This window comes from Macrobrachium rosenbergii, chromosome 8 (assembly GCF_040412425.1).
Source record: "Macrobrachium rosenbergii isolate ZJJX-2024 chromosome 8, ASM4041242v1, whole genome shotgun sequence".
NCBI classification, from domain to species: Eukaryota; Metazoa; Arthropoda; class Malacostraca; order Decapoda; family Palaemonidae; genus Macrobrachium; species Macrobrachium rosenbergii.
Genome location: NC_089748.1, coordinates 48,658,307 through 48,681,097, shown reverse-complemented (window position 1 = coordinate 48,681,097; position 22,791 = coordinate 48,658,307). Strand labels below are relative to the sequence as shown.

The 22,791-nt window shown below is 36.5% G+C and overlaps 1 protein-coding gene across 2 annotated transcripts in view; it reads left to right on the top strand.

The window, feature by feature from the left end:
• LOC136840830 (low density lipoprotein receptor adapter protein 1-like) overlaps window positions 1-22,791 on the top strand; it is a 33,138-nt gene that overhangs the window by 9,645 nt on the left and 702 nt on the right. For both annotated transcript variants that reach the window (XM_067107763.1, XM_067107762.1), the window contains exons 2-5: window positions 16,477-16,591; window positions 17,198-17,328; window positions 20,555-20,727; window positions 21,646-21,826. In XM_067107763.1, coding sequence (XP_066963864.1) covers window positions 16,489-16,591; window positions 17,198-17,328; window positions 20,555-20,727; window positions 21,646-21,826 — 588 coding nt within the window. In that variant the 5' untranslated portion in view covers window positions 16,477-16,488. The remainder of the gene's footprint in view (window positions 1-16,476; window positions 16,592-17,197; window positions 17,329-20,554; window positions 20,728-21,645; window positions 21,827-22,791) is intronic.

Sequence of the window (22,791 nt, the reverse complement as noted above, 5' to 3'; positions counted from 1 at the left end):
GTGGTTCGGCTGCTGTTTAAGACCATTATCTTTCTCGCTAACCTCCGCGGCCGTTACGGGCGCTCTTTGCATATACTCGCATGATGTTCGCCTGCCGAAAACATTACCTGGCGGAGTATACATTACGTAGCACTCGCCTGAACAGTTAATTTTCTTTTCTTTTTTTTATTTCCCCTCTCTGTTGTTTGCGTTTGTTTATAGTATGCCGAGCAGTCTGGTTTGAGAGTTGTAAATTGAGAGATGTTTGTCTTATGCAAATCGTTGCAACGCATCCGGAAAGCAGGGTGAATGATATTGAGTGATTATTGTTTTTTTTTTTTTTGGGGGGGGACGTCTAATTTCTTATGGAATGAGATTGTATTCATTTTCCTCTACGCCGGGAATCAGTAACAAAAAAAAAAAAAATATGCACACACAAAAACACAATCGCGGTGTCGATGACCGCAATTAATGTGACGCCAAGTTATGAAAATAGTTAAACAAATAAATAAGCAAATAAATAAAGGAACAACAAACATCCCAGACAAAATATTTCCCTCTTAAAATTCATGGCCGTAAAGTTCGTCGGCAACATGAGAGAACATTTTTGCCTTCCTCTCATCATTTTGATATTTTGAATGCTAGCATTTTTTGTGGTTCCTCATTCACTTTTATTATATTTTCCTGCTCTCTCTCTCTCTCTCTCTCACTCTCATATAATATATATATATATATATATATATATATATATATATATATATATATGTATATATATATATATATATATATATATATATATATATATTTATATATTAATACTATTTCTTATTGATTTACCCAGCATGGAATATCGATACTCCTCTCGTCTTTAGATTCTTATGGGATTCCCGATTCTTGGCGAATCTAGGAATGGCTGCTAAAGTTCGCTATAATAGCATATTATAATCTGATTTGCTTCTTGAAAGACTAAGTCAGGTGAACATAAGCAGGGAGAAAATTCCATATAAAGAGAAAAGATGCCTCTGCTCTTCATTGGCAATGAACGACCACACATAGCTGTCATAGTATCCACCGTGATAGTCATAGTTTCATTAGTGACGTTTTCTCTTACAATGTTGCAAGGATACTTTGCAGTAAGTTTTAAGTTAGGTCTTCTATATGAGGTGAAACTTACTATTTAAGTTAGGTCATCTATATGAGATAAAACTTACTATTTAGGTTGGTCTTCTATATGATGTACCTGTAGAGGGGTTAGTGCCGTCAGTGCACCTCATGTGGTGCACTGTAGGCATTACTTAGGATCTTTACGTGCCTTCGGCCTCAGCTGGCAAATCCCCTTTCGTTCCTTTTACTGTACCTCCTTTCATATTCTCTTTCTTCCAACTTACTCTCCAACCTCTCCTATTGATTCATGGTGCAACTGCGAGGTTTGCCTCCTGTTACACCTTTCAAACCATTTCCCTGTCAGTTTCCGTTTCAGCGCTGAATGACCTCATAGGTCCAAGTGCTTGGCCTTTGGCCTAAATTCTATATTCAATTTTTTTCAGTTCTATACGTAGTGAGGCTTCTTTTTCAGTCAATTGTTAACCATCCATCCCCCACTGTGAGACATTCTTTCCATCTCTAGAGGAAAAAAAAAAGGACTCAGTAAAGGACGTGTGAAAAAAAGGGAGCTTTGCCGAGGCATAATCTGGTCCAGTTCTCCTTCAAACTGTCTTTTTGCATTCTTAAGAGTTTATAAGAGGTTGATGGAAGCAATGCCTGTTTTGCTTTCGTCCGTATTAACTGATTTATCTAGAGATAAGGGTCAGTAAAGGGCACGGAACCAAACTGAACATTTATAAAACTGTCAGATTTAAACAACCAAGACAGAGAATATTGAGGACAATTCTTATGTTATATATAATTTTCAAAACATTCCTGTCCTTGAATTAGGAAGCGCTAACACATCACATTCCCTTTACTAATAAGTCATTATTTTATTCAGGTCTCCATCACCTTTACTTTATATTGCGCAGCTTTACAAAACCCTTCAGTCTGCCTTTTTGAGAGAGATTATTGTCGTTAACCTAAGGGGAGAGAGAAGCCCATTAAAACTTGTAAACTTCTTTTTTTCTCTCACTCTCTCAAGTTCCTTACCGTGGCCGACTGGGAGAAGGAATAGATTGACCAGTTTCGGTCCCCCGGGGCGGAAAGGTCGAGAGATAGGGTCCAAGTGTTCTAGGATTGTTTTGTTTAGGAGTTAGATTAGAAAAAGGATTTTGGAATGGTCTGCTCTGTTCAACTTTGTGAGCTCATAATTTTCTTTTTTTTTTGTGTGTGTAACACAGTTTATTCAAGTTCATCAGCAATGGCGTACTGATTGTAAATTCTATACAGTTATATATATTATAAACATATATATGTAATTATATATGAATATATATACACATATATATGTATATACGGTATATATGTTTATGTATATATAGTAAATATTATGTATATATTCCTATCTATCTATCTGTATATAAAGTACATATATTTATATAATTTATATATATTATATATATATATATATATATATATATATATATATACATATACATATATATATATATATATATATATATATATATATATATAATATATATATATATAAAATGGAATCTGCAAAAAATCCAATGTAAACTTTATTTGTTAACTTCATTGCGAGCAAAGTTGTTTAGGTGACCTTTTGCGGTTACAGCAATTTGTACTTTTAGAGCAAAAATCTTGTTTTCTCATTATATTTGAACACTCACTTGAGTGACCGTGTTTCTTCTTCTTTTTCTTCTTCTTCTTCTTCTTCTGCTAATGGTTTTATGTTTATTAGTTATTATTTTGGATGCTTTCAATTACTCTTTCTTATTCATTTCTTTTATGCTGATGATAGGTGCGAAAGACGAAAGGAAGTCAGAATATGGCTTGCCTGGACAAAAGTAAAAGAATGTTGTTTTGGATGAATTGGTCTGTTCTATGAAGTGCTACACTCGTACTCTCAAGTCAGAGCTCTTAGAGCCTTGGATTGCGGAAGTTATGAAGTAAAATGGCCACTTATATATTATATATATATATACATATATATTTATATATAGAATATATATATATATATATATATATATATATATATATATATATATATATATATATATATATAATTGTTACATATATGTACTTATATATGTGTATGTATGTAATATGTATATATATATATATATATATATATATATCTTCAGTATTCAAAAGCTCTACACATTACAATGGAAGGTCATAAGAGGTGTCGAATATTGAACTAATCAGAGTATTAAGTACTGTACATGCCTGACCTTCATCCATAAAGGAAGATGGTGTTAGTAGACTGTTAGAGAGAGAGAGAGAGAGAGAGAGAGAGAGTGGATGGGGAAGGGCCCCTCATCGTATTACTTTCTTGGAGAATCAGTGTTCTTCTGTTCCAGGTGCCGCATTCAGTTGCCTTAAGCCGGGGGGTGGCACTATAATCACTCTTTTGGCCATGCCAGAGCCTTCACTGTCTTTGGTTTTGGGTTCCTCTGCGTAAGTTAGGCTCTGCAGTTTCGTATTTTGACTTATATAGATAATTTATGTTTGTTTTTTCTTAATGGTTACTAATTGTTTATCAACCCTTCTGTGTTATTAGCTACTTGTCAATTTTACTCATACTTTGATTTTCTTTGCCAAGGTTTTTCAGTTTTTAAAAATTCACATCCTCCTATGTAGAAGCATCATTGTCTTTTGCCTTGTTTTATAATAATAATAATAATAATAATAATAATAATAATAATAATAATAATAATTTGTCTCTGAAGACGACTAATATGAGAGAGAGAGAGAGAGAGAGAGAGAGAGAGAGAGAGAGAGAGAGAGAGAGGTGGAGGTGGGGGAAATTTGGTGAGTCGATCATGTTAAGCATCTAGGCTTATTTTGCCTAATCATGCTCAGCTTGGCAAGAACATAGATAGCGACTGTGAATGCTTGAAGATGCTTGTGGGCACTAAACATGCTTGGCAGCCTTTTAACTCCACTATTTTCAAAGGTTGGGTGTGGAAATAATAAGGAAATCCCTTATAGGTGACTTAAGTCTCCTTTAGTTAGGTTATAAGTCTCTGCTAATCAGGTCTGCCAGACAAAATAGCTCATAGCTCAGCCTCAGCTGATGATGGGCTCCAGATTAACTTGCTCATAATGACATAAGCTTTTGCAAAGTTACGAAACAACAGGTCTAAATGTGATGGTGTTACTGACTAGACTAGAAGCAGTCTGAACTCGACAAGGCAGTCTTTTAATGCCTATGAAAGGGCCCGGGAACTTGCTTTATTAGCGTGATTATCTTTCGTCCAGATCATTTCCAGCGCCTTATTATGGTCACTGTCACCTGAAGGGGGTAACGATTTCTCCTCTCTACTCGGGCATTTATTCATTCATTTTATTCCTCTGTATCTGGACCTGCTGGCATGAAGTCTTCTCTTTTACTCAGTGCCATTCAAGTCCTTCATCGTAATTAAATCTCTTGTCGCCTCATCCACAGACTACTCACTGAATGTTGTACTGTTGAGTAGCAGGTGCCATTACGGCCGAAATGTCCTCGGCGTAAGAGAGAGAGAGAGAGAGAGAGAGAGAGAGAGAGAGAGAGAGAGAGAGAACATTAGACGCACTGGAAATCTCGCTCTTCGTCTCTGTTGCCGAAGAAATTGTCACAGAACCTTAGTGACATTAAACAATTTCAGGAATGCGCAGCATATATGACAAATAACAAACGGGAGACGAGATGGCTTACACTCCTTCAGGCCCGTAAAGTAACTCTGATAATGGAACCGTACCGCTGACAAACAAACCGAGTCTCTAGTGTCCATAAATTAAGAGTTTCTTGAGAAGGATTCTGTACTGGTGGACTAATTGACCTTAGCTGATTACGTATTCTGTTAATTTGATAAAGATGGCTACTGTACATAAACCTTCACTGTTGATAACGGCAGGAAAGTTTAAATATAAAATTTATTTGTATGTCAAGAGACAAAAACTGCTTTGGATACTTAGATTTTGTACAGCCACATGAGAACTACTTTCGAAAGAGAAGCGCGTTCCACTTGAATAAGCTGAAACAATTTCTCATGCTCCGAAGAACAAAGAAAAGGAGATCGAACGGAAAAAAACAACAAAGTAAGGAACATTTTCACATGAAGAAAACCTTCCAGGATTCATGTAATGTGATATAAACAAGCACATTTTTACCTCTTTTGAGAAGATTATGAGTAAGTAAAAAAAAAAAAAAGACGGGGGGCGTGGCGGGTGGCAGTTCTTACGGGTAATTCTCCTCAGTATATAGTTAGAGCGCTTTTCTGAGCTTCGGTCTAATTTATACCGACAACTGGCGTCTGACGTTAGAAGTACATTTTAGAATGCCATGGTCGTTGTTAGATAATTGTGCATTATATTCTCTCTCTCTCTCTCTCGTCTAGCTTCTGGGGAAGTTCTAATAACTAGCAAAGCTCCAAATAAATTGCATATTTTAGTGGCAATGACACTGAGATCGTTGATGGCACGAAAACTTAGAAAAATCTTTCAATAGATTTTCGCCGTGGAAGAAATCATGAGCGTTCGATATACAAATTATTCAGATAAAGAACAGTTACAAGAAAGAACGAGTATAAGTAAATAAAATAACTTGAGAGAGAGAGAGAGAGAGAGAGAGAGAGAGTCTTAGGAAACTCTCCCTAAGTCCATTTCACCTTCGCAACGGATGAAGAATCTTAAAAAGAAGTGAGAATGAAAACGAGGAAGACATTACCATCATTAGTATTATTGATATTCTTTGTCATCATCACATTATCATTATAATTATTTATGATATTCATCATCAGTGTTGTTGCCATTATGATTATAAGGATCACAGAGAGGAAGAAGTAGCAGAAGAATAAAGCGCGAGGCGGAAATGCCTATTCCCAGCCGGATGCCGAAGGGACGAAACCATTCCTTTCTCGACTTCGGTTGCCATTTGCCATTATCTCAACACCGCCAGCAAGCGACACATCAACGAACGAACCAGCCTGTGTAATATCACGCCTAATGCAGGACAGAACAACTATGCAAATACGCCTTTGGCCCACAGGGCACCCTCGAGGCAAAATGGAATAATGTTTGTTTCTCTCTCTCTGTCGCGTCTCGTGGTACTCCGCTGAGCGTATGCTTATCGAGGTATTGGTCTCCCCGGCTCTCAGGTGCAATACCTGTGTCACTCCGTGGCACTGATGCCTTTCCAATTAAATCTGCGCCGTTGTCGGCGCTATTACGGGCCTGCGGTATCTGCTGCAGGTTGGTATTGAAAAGCGAGCTCTGATATGAAACCATCTCTCTTGCAGTGCATGAGGATTCCACTGAGTAGATGTGGGAAATTATGTAAACACAAGAAAAAGCTACTTTATATACAGACGTGAAAAGTATTGTAAAAATATAAGAAAAAGGCGTTACCTCTCTCTCTCCATATGTATACTTATATATATATATGTGTGTGTATTATGTATATATACATGTGGAAAGTATTGTAATAATACAAGAAAAAGATAAATTACATTTGTATATGTTATGCATATTACATATATACCACTTCAGGCTACGTTCAAGAATTACAAAAGGGCACTTTCAGAAAAAACACCGTTTGATTGCAGGTTGGTATTGAAAGCTCTGTTATGAAGCCATTTTGCTAGCAATGCATGAAGGTTCCACTGAAGATGTGAAAAAGTAATATACATACAGCATATATATATATATATATATATATATATATATATATATATATATATATATATATATATTATATATATATATATATATATATATATATAATATACATACATACACACATATAATCACAGCAATTTAATCAATCGGCCACATAGTTGCTAGCGGTGCATGAAGATTCCACTGAAGATGTGAAAAGTAATATATATAGGCTATATATATATATATATATATATATATATATATATATATATATATATATATATATAATATATACATATACATACATACACACATAATATAATCACAGCAATTTAATCAATCGGCCACAAAATTACTACACCACTGAAGGCTACGTTGAAGCATTACAAAAGGCTACTTTCAGGAAGAACATGATTTCAATGAGAGTATTATCTACATTTATAGCGCAGAACATTTCGCAATGACTTGCGAACTTCCACTCTGTATAATTCCGACTGAAACTGTAGACAGCCGCAACCGGAAGTGGCGAAACTAGACTACAACGCGTGGAAAGTAACTAAGAGAACCTGTCGGTTCAGTATGTCAAGCGAGCTTAGCCACTCCACCGAGCAAATGAATGCGGAGTAAATTCATCCATAAATTTTCAAATACCAGAATGACTGACCGTGGCAGCCAACAGCTCTGGCGAAGAGGAGTCGAACACTGTCGGTCACGAACACCTGGCTTACGGGTCAGTGGTGCTCTGACGGTTACTCAACAGTAAATGGAGCTCCGCGTTCCGAGTGTTCTGCTGCTTGAATGGTTATATGGTGCTGGCTCTTTCTAACTGAGGAACGCGTGCGAACACTGGCAACGGCCTTTTTCGTCCACCAGGTATTTTGGTTCAGTAGGCCTTTTGGCTCACTAGGCCTTTTGGTTCACTAGGCCTTTTGGTTTATTAGTCTATTGGTTCACTAGGCCCTTTGGTTCACTAGGCTTATTGGTTCACTGGGCCTATTGGTTCACTAGGCCATTTGGTTCACTAGGCCATTTGGTTCACTAGGCCTATTGGTTCACTAGGCATTCTGGTTCACTAGGCCATTTAGTTAACTAAGCCTTCTGGCTCAATAAGACTTTTGGGTAACTAGGCCTTTTCGTTCACTGGGCCTTTTGGTTCACTAGGCCTATTGGTTCAGTATTCCTTTTGGTAGGCCTATTGGTTTACTAAAACAAAGGCTTCTGTTGACATGGAAAGAGGAATATAGTCTTACTCTTCAAAAATTTCTGCATTTTCTCTCCTTCCTTTCCTCACCTTTGGTCTCAAGCCCGTCTCAAGCCCTCTTCACGGTCCTTCGGGCTACTGGTTCTGTTCCGTCTTATGGTGAAAGTAGATAAAGATTTTGCTTGTTTTGCTAAATGAGATTAAATGGAGGAGTTTGTGACGGGGTTCGTATGAGAAGTCACTGACTTCCCGCTGCAGTTTCTCAGAATTACCCGAAACTTCTGATTACTTTGTAGCTCATGTGCTCGTCCCATTCACCTTGATTACACTAATGCGTGAGAGAGAGAGAGAGAGAGAGGAGAGAGAGAGAGAGAGAGAGAGAGAGAGAGAGGAGAAGAAGAAGAAGAAGAAAATCCCAGAATGCATCAAGAATTCGTAACAGACTTTCCAGGGATATTTCCAAGAAGTTTAGGGAAGACATAAAACTTTGGTGATGTTGCGTCTTCATTGACTTGAAAACGATTGCCACTGGGGGCCAGTTTTATTTATTCTTCTTTGAAATGTTTGTTTGTTCGTCCATCTCTGTTGAGGGATGCGAGCTAGTGGAGAAAAGGGGTTTTGCGTTGATTCTAACATTAACTTTTGAAATCTAGTTAGACGATCAATCAGTTTTCAGATTTATAAGGAATTTTTATTGTTACTTTTGAAAATAGAATGTTTCTTTAAAGTATTCATAACAAACAACACACACACACTATATGTACTGTATATATATATATATATATATATATATATATATATATATATATATATATATATATATATATATAAATATATATATATATATATATATATATATATATATATATATATATATATATATATATATATATATATATTGTAGGTATATAAGTGTACACACACATTACATACACACACACACACATATATATATATATATATATATATATATATATTGTGTATTTGTGTCATATACTTACTAAAACTGGGCAAAGATATTCTGTATGCACAAAAAACTGTAAGTGAACATTTTCCAAAGGTAGAAGAACCTAACCTAGAAGTAACTGACCCAAAAATATACGCCCAATACTCCGGCATGATCTTTTAAGACTATTGTGGACTCAGTTCAGCTGTCTGGTCAGCCGTATGGTTAGTCTTTAGTCTCAGAGAAAATAAAAAAAGACGGACACCGGGTAAGGTGCAGTAAATCAGTAAAAAATAGCTGATAACCTTTGTTTCTACGTTCATGTAGTGTTCCTCCGATAGCAATATTGTTATCGATAGGACACTAACAGCATTCCAGATTAATAAAAGTGTTGCTGTGAGAGATCAGTTATAAAGGAATTTGTTCTTCTTTACGGCTCCAATTTATGTAGGATTTGATGTCTTTCTGCCCTGATATCTCTGCAGCAGAAATGTAGCCAAAGTTTTTTTGCCTCTCTTGCCAAAAAACTTCAAGGGATAACAAAGAGAGGCGCTTTCATTGGTTCCTGATGATTATGATGGTTTGCAAAGGAACAAGTCGCTTGATGTATGTTATGCAGTGATCTAAATAATCCCAGTAGGCTTGAACCTATCAATCATTTGACACTCTTGAAGGTTATCTACAGAAAATTATTCTGGCGTTGTATGGCATCCTTGCATATTTTAGCACAAACTTTACAATGGAAGTAATGCTTATGTTCTTCCATTTAGGCTTGAACTTATCGATTTGACACTCTTGAAGGTTCTATATAGAAAATTCTTCTGGCGCTACATTTAGCATCCTAGCATATTTTAACACTGACACTTTACAATGGAACTTTCAACTCTCCCTCTTTGTCGTCATTAATGCATCTCATATATTGTGTGTATAGTCTGAACGCGTCTCTATGATAGCCATCGAACTTTCACGCATCATCCAGTGACACTTCTCTGTTAAGTGGAAACTGGGATCCTTCTGCTCTCTTTCTTCAGTTTTCCGACCTCCCCAGCTCTTGTCGATGTCTTGTTCCCACCAGCTTAAGGTCACCCACCGCCCTTATCAGACTTTTGAATTTGCATATTTTCTGTGACAGTAATGCTTTGTACATTTGCATCTCGGGGATCTGAAAAGATCCGTAGTCCCATGCAAAAATGTTAAGAAGCTGCAACACCTAAACATGGGTAAGAGAATCATGTGTGTGATGACAAAAGAATGGAACGGCATAATATATATACATATGTGTGTGTACGATAAATACAATAAGTAGTTATTCAGATCCTCCACCTTTGCTTAGGCTCTCTTAATAATATAATGATAACATTCAGTTACGGAATTTCTGTATATAAAACTGTGCTTGAATTCTAAATGGATGATCTCTGCTTGACTTCTCCCTCTTTGTTATGTATTGAATCCTTGACTTCCTTTTCCAGTTCATCCTGGGTTGTTGCTACTTAATGACGCTTCATAAAAAAAAAATTCCCTGGGCATGTTTCCTCCTTCTGATTTCAATACATCACCGATGCAGATAGTTCATGACTCAGGTAATCTGTCTGTTGAGGAGGATTTCCTTCTGTGTCCTACTTCCAGTGGTTAGGCGGAATATATACTTTCACTCCTGATTTATATACTTTTACTCTTGATTCATATACTCTGTATAGCCATTTTCTCTAGATTAGGCCTACTTCCTCCTGGCTATCTCTTGTTGGTTTCAGAGTACTGTTTCCGATAAATATGATTTAAAAAACATTTTTTTTTTATTCATTGCTTGTTTTACTTACGTGCTTTTGAATACATCAGAATCATAACAGTTTCTTTTGACTGTGATGGAGATACTGCGACTGCCAAGAAGGGCGATTCAGGATTGTTGACAGGAAATCCTGAAAGTTGATAACAAATGAAATAAAATAGCTGAGGTGTGTTTTCATGTGAAACAAAAATAACAGTGGCAATAACTTCGGAACTGTGGGTAATAACTGAAGTTGTGAATATTATTATTATTATTATTATTATAAAAAGAAGACTGAAGTTGTGATTATTATTATTATCATTATAATAATAATAATAATAATTATTATTATTATTATTAAGAAAAGACTTAGTAGATTAGTTCTGTTTTCACGTCATCTTGCAATTAACGGTTGCATCATTTTCAATAACAAATGACAAAGCAATATATGAGAGGCTGTGATCTCTAAAGTGGACTGATCTGAGTTTGAAGGATGCGCACGTGATTCATGTTTTCAGTAAAGAAGTCTTCAGGGTTGATGTGAGAGAGAGAGAGAGAGAGAGAGAGAGAGCAAGCATTTAGGGTGTGCTCAAATAAGTGAGATTTTCTTCGACTTCAAATCCATATTGCTAAGTCATTCTATTGTTATTAAGATGCGCATATGACAGGCGCACACACACACACACACACACACACACACACACACACACACACACACACACACACACACACAGATGTACATGTACAAGGATAATGGAGTAAGTTATTTACTGAATAAATATTCTCTCTCTAAATTACAACACACACAGCAGCAGGCATAGCGCGCACACACACACACACACACACACACACACACACACACACACACACACACACACACACACACATATATATATATATATATGTATATATATATATATATATATATATATATATATATATACTGTATATATTGAGAGAGAGAGAGAGAGAGAGAGCGAGCATCAGTAAATAAATTACTTCATTATCCCCCAACCCATATCTGGACGTTAAATGTCAGCTAACAAACGTGACCAAGATATTCCCGATCCCGTGACCGTCATCAGAACAAACACCAACACCTGAAAAAATGTCATCCCCCGATTGAGGGCACGGCAGCTCATTAGTCCAGAAACGGTTCTGCTGGCATTAATGCAACTGCATCCCGGTGTTCGATGTTCCCGATCCTTGAAGAGCGGTGGGCGGGATGCAGCGGGGAGAGATTGGGTTAGATATTGCGGAAATCGCCGAGTTTGTTGAGGGCTCCATTGCCGTGTCTCTTCGCTTCACCTTTCAAGGATAAATGATTCTGTTCGTAATGCGTTGATATCCTGCACTCGCCCGCTGAAGGTGAGGTAAACTACAGGTATACTTCGGTGTATTTTTTGATGACGACGATCGTTTATGGTAAAAGAGGAAATGGAAGTGTCAAAGGAATGATTTGTTGCGAAGATACTGATGGTGATAACGAGAGAGCTATGCTAAGTCCTCTTTGCAGATGTTATGGGCATTCAAATTGTTATTGTTTTGATCAGTTTGCCTGCGTGCAGCCTGAAAAAAAAAAAAAAAAATATATATATATATATATAATATATATAATATATATATATAAAATATATATATATAATATATATATATATATATATATTATATAATATAAATATAAATATATATATATATATATATATATATATATATATATATATATATATATATATATATATATATATGTGTATATGTAACGTCAGACTGTGAAACCTTGATGATGATATTTCTTGATTTAGAAATTGCATTAGCTGTTCATTCATTTGACATCACCACATCTGTATATATATATATATATATATATATATATATATATATATATATATATATATATATATATATATTTATATATATATATATATATACATACATATGCATATAAGATATATATATATATATATATATATATATATATATATATATATATATATATATATATATATATATATATGTCCATATAATTTCCAGAACAAGCAAAATGTGTATATATTAATATATATATATATATATATATATATATATATATATATATATATATATATATATATATATATGTGTGAGTTATATATACACTATAGTATATATATATTAAACATATATATATACATATACTGTAAATTAATACAAAAAACGATGACAACAATAATAACTAGAATATGTACAATATCAACAAAGAGGATTTTCACTATGACTTACCATAATCACCAATGGAACAAGATAGTGGAGTCAAATACCGGAAAATAAGTAAATAAATAAATAAATTAACAAACAAATAAATATCTAACTTCACAAAGCTTACATAGGGAGGCTCTCTTGAAACCCTACAAGTGGCTTGGAGAGACAAAGGAAAAGTGGGGGTTACAGGTTAGATGTATAGGTTTATGAGATCGCCTTGAAGTACATACAGTACACTGAGGTAATTCTTCTCACTCAGAGCGGAAATCTGTCTTCTTTGCTTGTTTTAGTGTGCTGTCAGCTGTGTGGTGCACTGTAGATATTACTTGAGGCTCCTTTAAGGAGTCTCTTAGCTCCTAGCTGCAACTCCCTATCTTTTACAGTACCTCCATTCATATTCTCTTTCTTCCATTCTACTTTCCTCAGCCCTCCAATAATTGTTCGATAGTGAACTCAGGGAGTGTCTTCCTCCTCTTACACCTTTCTCAAATCTTTTACTCAATTCTTCCTTTCAAAGGAATGGCTTCATAGGTCCCAGCACTTAGCCTTGTCCCAAATCTATATTCCTTCCTTCCATTGTAATGAAGTGGAATCCTGCAGAATATTATCGGAAGTCTAGTTACCAAAAGAAGAACATATGGCCATTCCTTCTTGCTTATTCTGGAAGACTCACAAATTAGTCCTCAATATGTGATTGCTTAAAATCAAATTTCATTATCAGTGCTTGTGCCTTTGACAAAATTTCTGACACAGTGCATAAGTAGTCTTATACTCTCGTGCAATCTTATTGTACTATTCACTCGGGCAATAAATGTAGTTTTCGTCAGTAAAATAGTCTTTTTGTGAATTCTTTTAGATTTTTGCAGCGAGAAGAAATTCTTCAGAAGAGGCCAAAAATCTATTATATTGATAAGCAAGAATGTACTGGACATGATATTCTTGTGCGAAGAAGGAAAATGAAAAATAAGACAATATCATTAACATTGCCTAGCTGGAAATTTGATTTTGCCACGATGCAATGCATTACTACCACAAAGCAATTCCCCTGTGTTTTATAATTTAGTCACATTTTTATCTAATTATTTATTCATTTGTTACTTTATTTTTTCTTTACTAATAACTGATCTCTTCTTTCTGTATTTCCTAGTACCTTCTGTTATTTCTTTCAAATTAGCACATTTTCTTTGGAAGCTTGAATTTCAAGTCAGTGGCCCCTGACGGCTTGTTCCATATGAATAGGGATCATCTTCTGAATAATAATAATTTCATAGAATGTTCGTCATATCACAGAATTCTGGTGTATGAACTAAATGATTTTATGAGCGTGGATGTTCAAGATCAAATTTAACAGTGAAATGTTAGGTGATATTCATGTAAAACTTGCCGCTCCTCAAAAAAAAAAAAAAAAAAAAATCAAAGATCAAGGCAACAGCGAGAGGTTACATCCCATCATCCGAAACCTTGTGGGTATAGATTCTGGTATGTGACCGGAAAATAATTAAGTGGTGCTCTCTCTCTCTCTCTCTCTCTCTCTCTCTCTCTCTCTCTCTCTCTCTCTCTCCCCGTCCGTCTAATTTTCTTAATGCATGTCCATACTTGTCGACTTACGATATTCACAACTCATCCAAAATCGTTACAGAGATCATGACCGTTCATTTAAGTTTCCCCTTTATCCATCTCTCAGACCGTGAAGGTTACGTAATGCTCTCAACAGCTGAACTTTAGAATCGGAACAATTGCAATCACGATTTTCAAATAACGCCTGGAATTGTTACAGTCGAGGCTCCATTTAAGAATGACAATCGCTGAACTGGAATTTTTCAGTCCAGAAGGAAACCGTCGCCGTTGGGAGTAGAGATGAAATACGTTAGATTCAGATTTTGAGCCGGAATGTAGTTCATTGTAGTCGGGGTTTTAAACAAAAAAGGAGAAGGTTTTGCAATAGGTATTTTGAACTAAAATGTGAGACATTGCAGTCACAATAGTCGTATGTAGCGTGCTCAAAATGTTAGCTGGAATGGGAGGCATGGCAGTTCAGAATGGCCAACACATTGGCAGACATTACGATCAAGATTTCGAAGCACTGTGGGAAATGGTTGTAATCGCGACTGTGACCGAGGGTTTAGGCTTCAAACAAGGCCGAAAGGTGCTGCAATGGAGGTATTAAGCAAGAAAGGGAGATGCTGTTATTGGTTTCGAAACAAGAATGATGTAAGTGACAGCATGAAGTTATTGCTGTCAAATTTGCAAACAGTGGTGGGAAAATGCATTAGAATTTTGTTAACGTAATAAGAGAAAGAGAAGCTTTGACTGGATGAAGAGACATTGCAGTTACAAAAATTCATTGCAAACATTTAAGCATTAGAATGGTGATGTTTTCGTAGTGTCATTGAGCTATGGCTACAAAGAAGATGAAAACATTGCAAATACTAATTCAGAGATAGAAGCAGAATAAATTGCATTTGCTAATTTAAAAAGCAAACATTGAAAGGGAGTTCAAACTGCTCGTTCGTACTGGCTTTCAAGTCCTGCTTGCATGAAAATGAGAAAAGGTTTAAGAGTCAGACGAGGTAGGAATAATTCTGGACCCTTTTCATCTTCCCAAAGGGAAATGCGGTAAAGAAGGAACGAAGATAAAGAAAACACACAATGCATAAAGGAATGCAGTTCACTGAGAGCTTCCGAATGTTTTTTTCCCAAGAACACCTTGAAGTCAAACTCATCTGTGGAGAAAGAAAAAGGAAACGGCAGATCATGTCTTTCAAAAGGGGCCGAGAAAGAAAAAACGTTGAAGTTTTAATCACGTAATTTATTTTTTCCATTGTGACGTTTACTGCGAAGTATTTAACATCGTGATCTTTCAGGGCCATTTTTTATTCTCTGTGTGTCAATAGGAATGCCATCGGAAGAATGTTAATGCGGCTGTCTTTATTTCTGAGAGCAATCATAGAAGGATAAAAACGAGTGGTCTGAGAATGAAATATAAAAGTTTGTTGATAAGATACGAACTTACGTGGCTGCTTGACTGTTCAAGACTGATTACCGTCAGAATTACGTGATAAAGTTTTAATAAATACGAATGTGGTTTTCTGGTAAATGTACTTGCAAGCTATGTCACATCACGATAGATGCCATGAGTGTGGCGGAAATGTCAGTTTGTATATTATGTGGGTAAATGTAAGCATATTTTGAGCTGATTTTTATTGGGAATTCATGACCTTCTGAAAACTTTCTGTCAGCGTTTTGCAAATCCCACATTGTCTCTGTAAAAGGCACAAGCAACAATTACTGATTCATTCATTGACCTCTGTGTATGAGGACACCTTTTAGGATGTTTTACACTTCTGAAATCTATTTTAATACGTCAAGGTCTAGTTGGAAACGCTAAGGTATCTTCACGCGGTACTTCAAGCAAAAATGCACGTCCAATAAATGTAATAATAACTTATTATCAATTCTGATACCGTTGTTTTTCTTCGTACAACTGACAACAATTATTACTATTAACGAATTATTTCTTTCTCCTCACAAATCCTTCCTGACTGTCGATGGGGAACCTTTCAATCACCAACTTGAAATGCGACGCCGCAGCTCCCGCCCAAGATGAACAGCAGTAAAACCCCAGCACCGCCTCCGGCAGAGGAAATCACAAAGGACATGAGAAAGCTAAGCTTCGAGGAAAACAGCCGCAGCAACAACACCAGAGGTGAGGTCATCAGTAATGCCTTACCTATGTTTTCCACAGTTATCCCAGTGACCTGATATATCCGAAAACTTATTGGTCTTGGTTTTACGCTTTCGAATTGACTTTCTTAAAGCTTTGATTTATCGATAAAATTTTCAATTAATGGGTTTGATGCTCTCTTCCGGTTCCTTAGGGTGACACTTATCTCTCTCTTTCTCCCCGAAAGCTGTAAATACAAAGTTTGTGCCTCTCTCTCTCTCTCTCTCTCTCTCTCTCTCTCTCTCTCTCTCTCTCTCTCTCTCTCTCTCTCTCTCCGAAAGTTGTAAATACAAAGTTTGGAAAGTGGCTTTGTCAACCTGTCCATGTGAAGGATTCCCTTTGTAAATGGCCATATCCCTGGTATTAGGAAAGATTGAACAGAGGAAGTAAATAGGGCTCAGAGAGAGAGAGAGAGAGAGAGAGAGAGAGAGATTTGGCCATTTTTTGAAAACTGATGTAAAGAGAAATAGATTCCAGTGTATTAAAGTTATAATACTGCGGAATTTAATTTTCCGTGGTTATTAGAGTAATGTTGGTCCTCTGATATACTGGAAGACCCTGACAGATCTCTTTCTTTCTTTGGTCTAGATGGAAAACCGCAGCAGCAGCAACAACAACAACAACAGCAAGAGCCTCCTTCTGGTACTTTGCCCCTCCCTCAGGAGTTCATCGTCAAGTACCTGGGTCGTCGGGATGCCGGAGGCCTTTGGGGAATAAAAGTAAGTCTTGAGGAAATTAGCATGTTACATTTCTTTTGTTCTGATTTTTTCTTCTAACCTAAAACATCGGCAAATTTAACTTCTTTTTTGTATATTTAGAATGTTTCCGCTTGATTTATTTCACAAGCAAACGCGCGTGTGCGTGCGCAGATCCACGCTATACACACACACACATATATATATAGACAGATAGATAGATATAGATGTACTCATATATATATATATATGTATATATATATATAAATATATTATATATATATATATATATATATATATATATATATATATATATATATATATATATATATATATATATATATATATATATATATATATATATATATATATATATATATATATAGCCTCGATGGCTAGGTCGGTAGAGCAGCAGCCTCGGACTTCATAGAGGTCTGTGGCGCGGGTTCAAATCCACAGCCGACCAGTCAGAGACGCGGACACTTTGCCATCCGTGTAGACACCCTGGGATTATGTATGTAATCAACGGATAGGTTTGCTGATAGCAAATGGGTGTTACAGACTAATACACACACAAACAAAGCCACTCCAACATCTTCTAAACACATAACAAACACCTCACACGTCTCGAACTGTCGACCTAACCGCTAAATTCTCCTCGCTGCTGGGAGAAAGGGAGCTGGGGATTTGGTACGATACATGTACACATGCGCTACTGGGGTCTAAGCGATGTCAGGCAGGGCAGCCAAGCGAGGTTACGGTCTACCCCAACGCCAAATCAAAGTCCTTCAAAGGAAGGCATCGTGCTTACCCCATATAAAAATGGGAAAAAGCATGTTAAATGAAGAAGAAGGAGATATATATATATATATATATATATATATATATATATATATATATATATATATATATAAATTTCTGACTCACATCAGGATTGAAGCCAGGTCTTTCAATTGAAAGGCAAGGGCGCTGCCCACTAGACCATACAAGTCATAAAAGATGTTGGAACCTGAGGGCAACTGCACCCAAGGAATTACGTGGGCAAGCTAACTGCTTGCATACCAGCGTGTTTTCCCCAACTTTCCGACTCAGCAATTAGCTTGCCCAGGTAATTCCTTGGGTGCAGTTGCCCTTAGGTTCCAACTTCTTTTATGACTTGTATGGCCCAGTGGGCAGCGATCTTGCCTTTCAATTGAAAGACCTGGCTTCGATCCTGATGTGAGTCAGAAATTTATTTCTGTTCCACACGTGATTGCGTGTTGGTCATTTCTATATATATATATATATATATATATATATATATATATATATATATATATATATATATATATATATTATATATATATATATATATATATATATATATATATATATATATATGTATGTATGTGTATATTAAACTTCGAAAACCCGTTAATAACAAATCCATTTTATCTTCGGAATAACTTTTATACCCAGAGGAAATTTTTTATGATAAATGCACACACCCAAACCAGAATTCGATCCTGTCTTTATAGAATGATAACAGGGTGATATTTATAATGTAGATAGCGTCATTGTCACCTTTGGATGAAAGGTATCCCCAAGGTAAAGCTAACTCGATACTAATGGATTATTTGTGACTAAATATTTGAAAGTAAACAAATTTCATGTGTAAAAAACCGTACATGTAAATATGTATGTGTCATGGAAATACATATCGCATTATGTTCTTTTGAAACGCATATAGCTTCGTTATGCCGACATTCCCACTTTTAGATCAGATCTTCACAGCGAATTTGGGAACGAGCTCTGTCTAGTTACTTGTGATATTTTTGCTTGTTCACTAAAAAGCATTTATGTAATTAATTTATCCTACTTATTTCGTTGATAAAATATTGTATAATTTGCAATAACGCTCAATACTTTCGCCGTAACTATGAAAACCTATTCGACTGCCTCTGAGGCTACTTGAAAATTAAATATTTTCTGAATAAATTCTTTTGATTGATAGGTAAACAGATGGACAAATAGATGAATGAAAAATATATATACGATGTAAGTTTCATGTTAAATCTTTAAGGTATAATTGCAGGGCCCATCGTACTCTCTCTCTCTCTCTCTCTCATCGTCAGCTCAATTTATCCTAAATGAGATCATTCATTAGCTAGCAAGCACTTCAACTTTTCTTTCATAGCTCATGTATGTCTCTCTCTCTCTCTCTCTCTCTCTCTCTCTCTCTCTCTCTCTCTCTCTCTCTCTCTCATCGTCAGCTCAGTTTATCCTAAATGAGATAATTCATTAGCTAGTAAGCACCTCAACTTTTCTTTCATAGCTCATGTATGTCTCTCTCTCTCTCTCTCTCTCTCATCGTCAGCTCAGTTTATCCTAAATGAGATAATTCATTAGCTAGTAAGCACCTCAACTTTTCTTTCATAGCTCATCTCTCTCTCTCTCTCTCTCTCTCTCTCTCTCTCTCTCTCTCTCTCTCTCTCTCTCTCTCTCTCTCTCTCTCTCATCGTCAGCTCGTATGCTGACGATAACGAAAACATTATCGCAAAGTGCCGACATTTTTTGCTTTCATAACATTCAATAATGTCTGACTTATCAGTCTGAGTGTACGAATCTGACTGATGTTTGGAAGACATACAGGCCTTATCACTGTCATATCAGTGTATGTTGTAGTCTACCTTCGCTTGAGCCTTAAAGATATGGACAAATAAATATTAAATTTAAGATCTGTCATCTATGATTTCAAAGTAACTTTTAAAATTCTAGTCTTAGAGTCTGGTAACCATTGAGAAACTGATTAACTCAATATGTGTCCCAGCGTCAGATATATATTTTTTTTAAATGGCTGATTAGAATTTTCACTTGGTTATCACTGTGTGACCGCTTGAAATATTCCAAAACAGTGATTGTGGCGTTACTGTCATATTTTGTGGGTGGTACGCAGTGGGAAAGCTATAATCTTAAAAGTAATGACAAATTTTTTGCATAAAACATACCATAGATTTTAACGTTCGTGTAGTAAGATTATTATTTCGAGACTGAGTTAAGGTCACATTGGAAAAAAAATACTATAAATATGATTGAAGGGGTAAGCATGCTTTGAATATTAATTAATTGATATTTCAATGCAAAATCAAGAGAACGACATTGAATAAAAAAAAAAAACCATCATGATCGCTAACTTATCAAGGTTGGAAGTCGCTTTAGATGTTATGAGGAACGAACGAAAATAAACTATTCCCTAACCTCTCAACCTCAGCACACACGGAAGCCCGTCGACGAAATGGTGGCTAAGGCCAAGGAGATGAAAACTGGCGAGACGTTGCCCTTCCTCAAGATGACGGTGAGCGAGAAGGGTGTCAACATCGCCGAGATGCCCCAGAACGTCAACAAAAACTTCGAAGGTGGATTCTACAACATCGACGTCATCAGGTGAGAAGGAAGGAATGGTAGGAAGTCGATCCCTAGACAGGAGTTAATGAGTAAAAGTGGACAAATGAATGATAGTCTGTAGATAGATAGGAAGACGGACTGAATTGATCATAAACATTAGCAGGAAAGGAAAAGGAAAATGAACTGAAACGGATGATCAACAGGAAGGACTGTATTGAAAGTTGAATGTAAAGCGACTGCTTGTAGGGGCCAATTAAATAAAATGTCGAGATATGCAGGAAGCTGATAATTAGCTAAGGACAGCCACATTTTCTCTAGGAAGTTTAGGAATGCTGATTTCTCTGCCATGAAATCGGCCTCTTTTTTTTATTATTATTATTATTATTGATTTATGAGTTCATGAAAATGCCAATAGCACGAGCAACAAGATGCTCTTACGTAGCCCAAGCCAAAAGGGAACTAGGTTGTTTAAGTGGAAAAAAAAGATGTTTTTAACCCAAGAAAGCAATAGACTATTTGAGGAATAGAAGGAAGCATTTAGGATTCTAACGCTTTCTCTGACGAGCAATGCATGGACTTGACACCATAATTGCATACTCCCCTTCAGTGGGTAGTGCCGTCAGTGCACCGCATGCGGTGCAGTGTAGGCATTACTTAAGGTTGTGTGCAGCGTCCCTTCGGCCCCTAGCTGCAACCCCTTTCATTCCTATTACTGTACCTCCGTTCATATATCTCTTTCCTCCATCTTACTTTCCACCATCTCCTAACAATTGACTCAGTGCAACTGCGAGGTTTTCCTCCTGTTACACCATTCAAACCTTTTTGCTGTCATTTTCCGTTAAAGCTCTGAATGACTTTATAGGTCCCAGCGCTTGGCCATTGGTCTAAATTCTATGTATTCTATTCTGTCCATAAATGCACATTAGAGACTTCATTTTCTTCTGATTTCCTCTGCAGCTACGGCGTGCAAGACCTCGTCTACACCAGAGTGTTCGCCATGATCGTGGTGAAGGAGGACGCCACCAGCCTGAAGAGCCAACACCCGTTCCAGTGTCACGCCTTCGTCTGCGACTCCAGGCACAACGCCCGGAAGCTGACCTTCGCCCTCGCCCAGGCCTTCCAGCAATTTTCGAAGGAGGTCAGGCAATTGGGCAAGATGCGCTCAATCTGTCTTTCTTTATGGCTTGATTAATGCACACTAATGATTTTATTTCTTGTCTGAATGCGCTCTCTCTCTCTCTCTCTCTCTCTCTCTCTCTCTCTCTCTCTCTGTCATTATTGCTTTACATATTGCACGTTATTGATTTTAATTTTCTGGCTGATCTCTCTCTCTCTCTCTCTCTCTCTCTCTCTCTCTCTCTCTCTCTCTCTCTCTCTCTCTCTCTCTCTCTGTCGCAATTGTACTAGTATTACATATCAATGATTTCTGTTCATCTGGATCCTCTCTCTCTCTCTCTCTCTCTCTCTCTGTTTGTCGCAACTGTATTAGTATTACATATCAGTGGTTTCTGTGTTTGTCTAGATGCTCTCTCTCTCTCTCTCTCTTTCTCTCTCTCTCTCTCTCTCTCTCTCTGTCTCTCTCTCTCTCTCTCTCTCTGCACATTGGTAATAAATATTAATTTCTACTATTTTTGTCTGAATGCTCTCCTCTCTCTCTCTCGAATTTGTATCAGCAATACATATAATTAATTTCTGTATTTTGTTTCTCTCTCTTTTTCTCTCTCTCGTACGTAATTGCATTGGTGATACATATTAATTTGTATTTTTTGTCGATGCTCTCTCTCTCTCTCTCTCTCTCTCTCTCTCTCTCTCTCTCTCTCTCTCTCTCTCTCTCTCTGTCGTAACTGCACTGGCAATACATATTAATTTCTATTATTTTTGTTGTAATGCGCTTTCTATCATTACCGATTCTAATTGTAAATCTAAAATTCTCTCCAGTTCCTATCTGGTTCTTCAGTGTCATTCAGATGATATGGCATAACACGGTCAGTTTTTTTCTGTACTTTGAAAAGCATAACTAAACGTAATATCAGCTTATGGCAAATGACTCGATCAGTTGCCATTAGCCTTCAGTTTTGTTTTTGTTGCGTTTGTCGTAAAGGA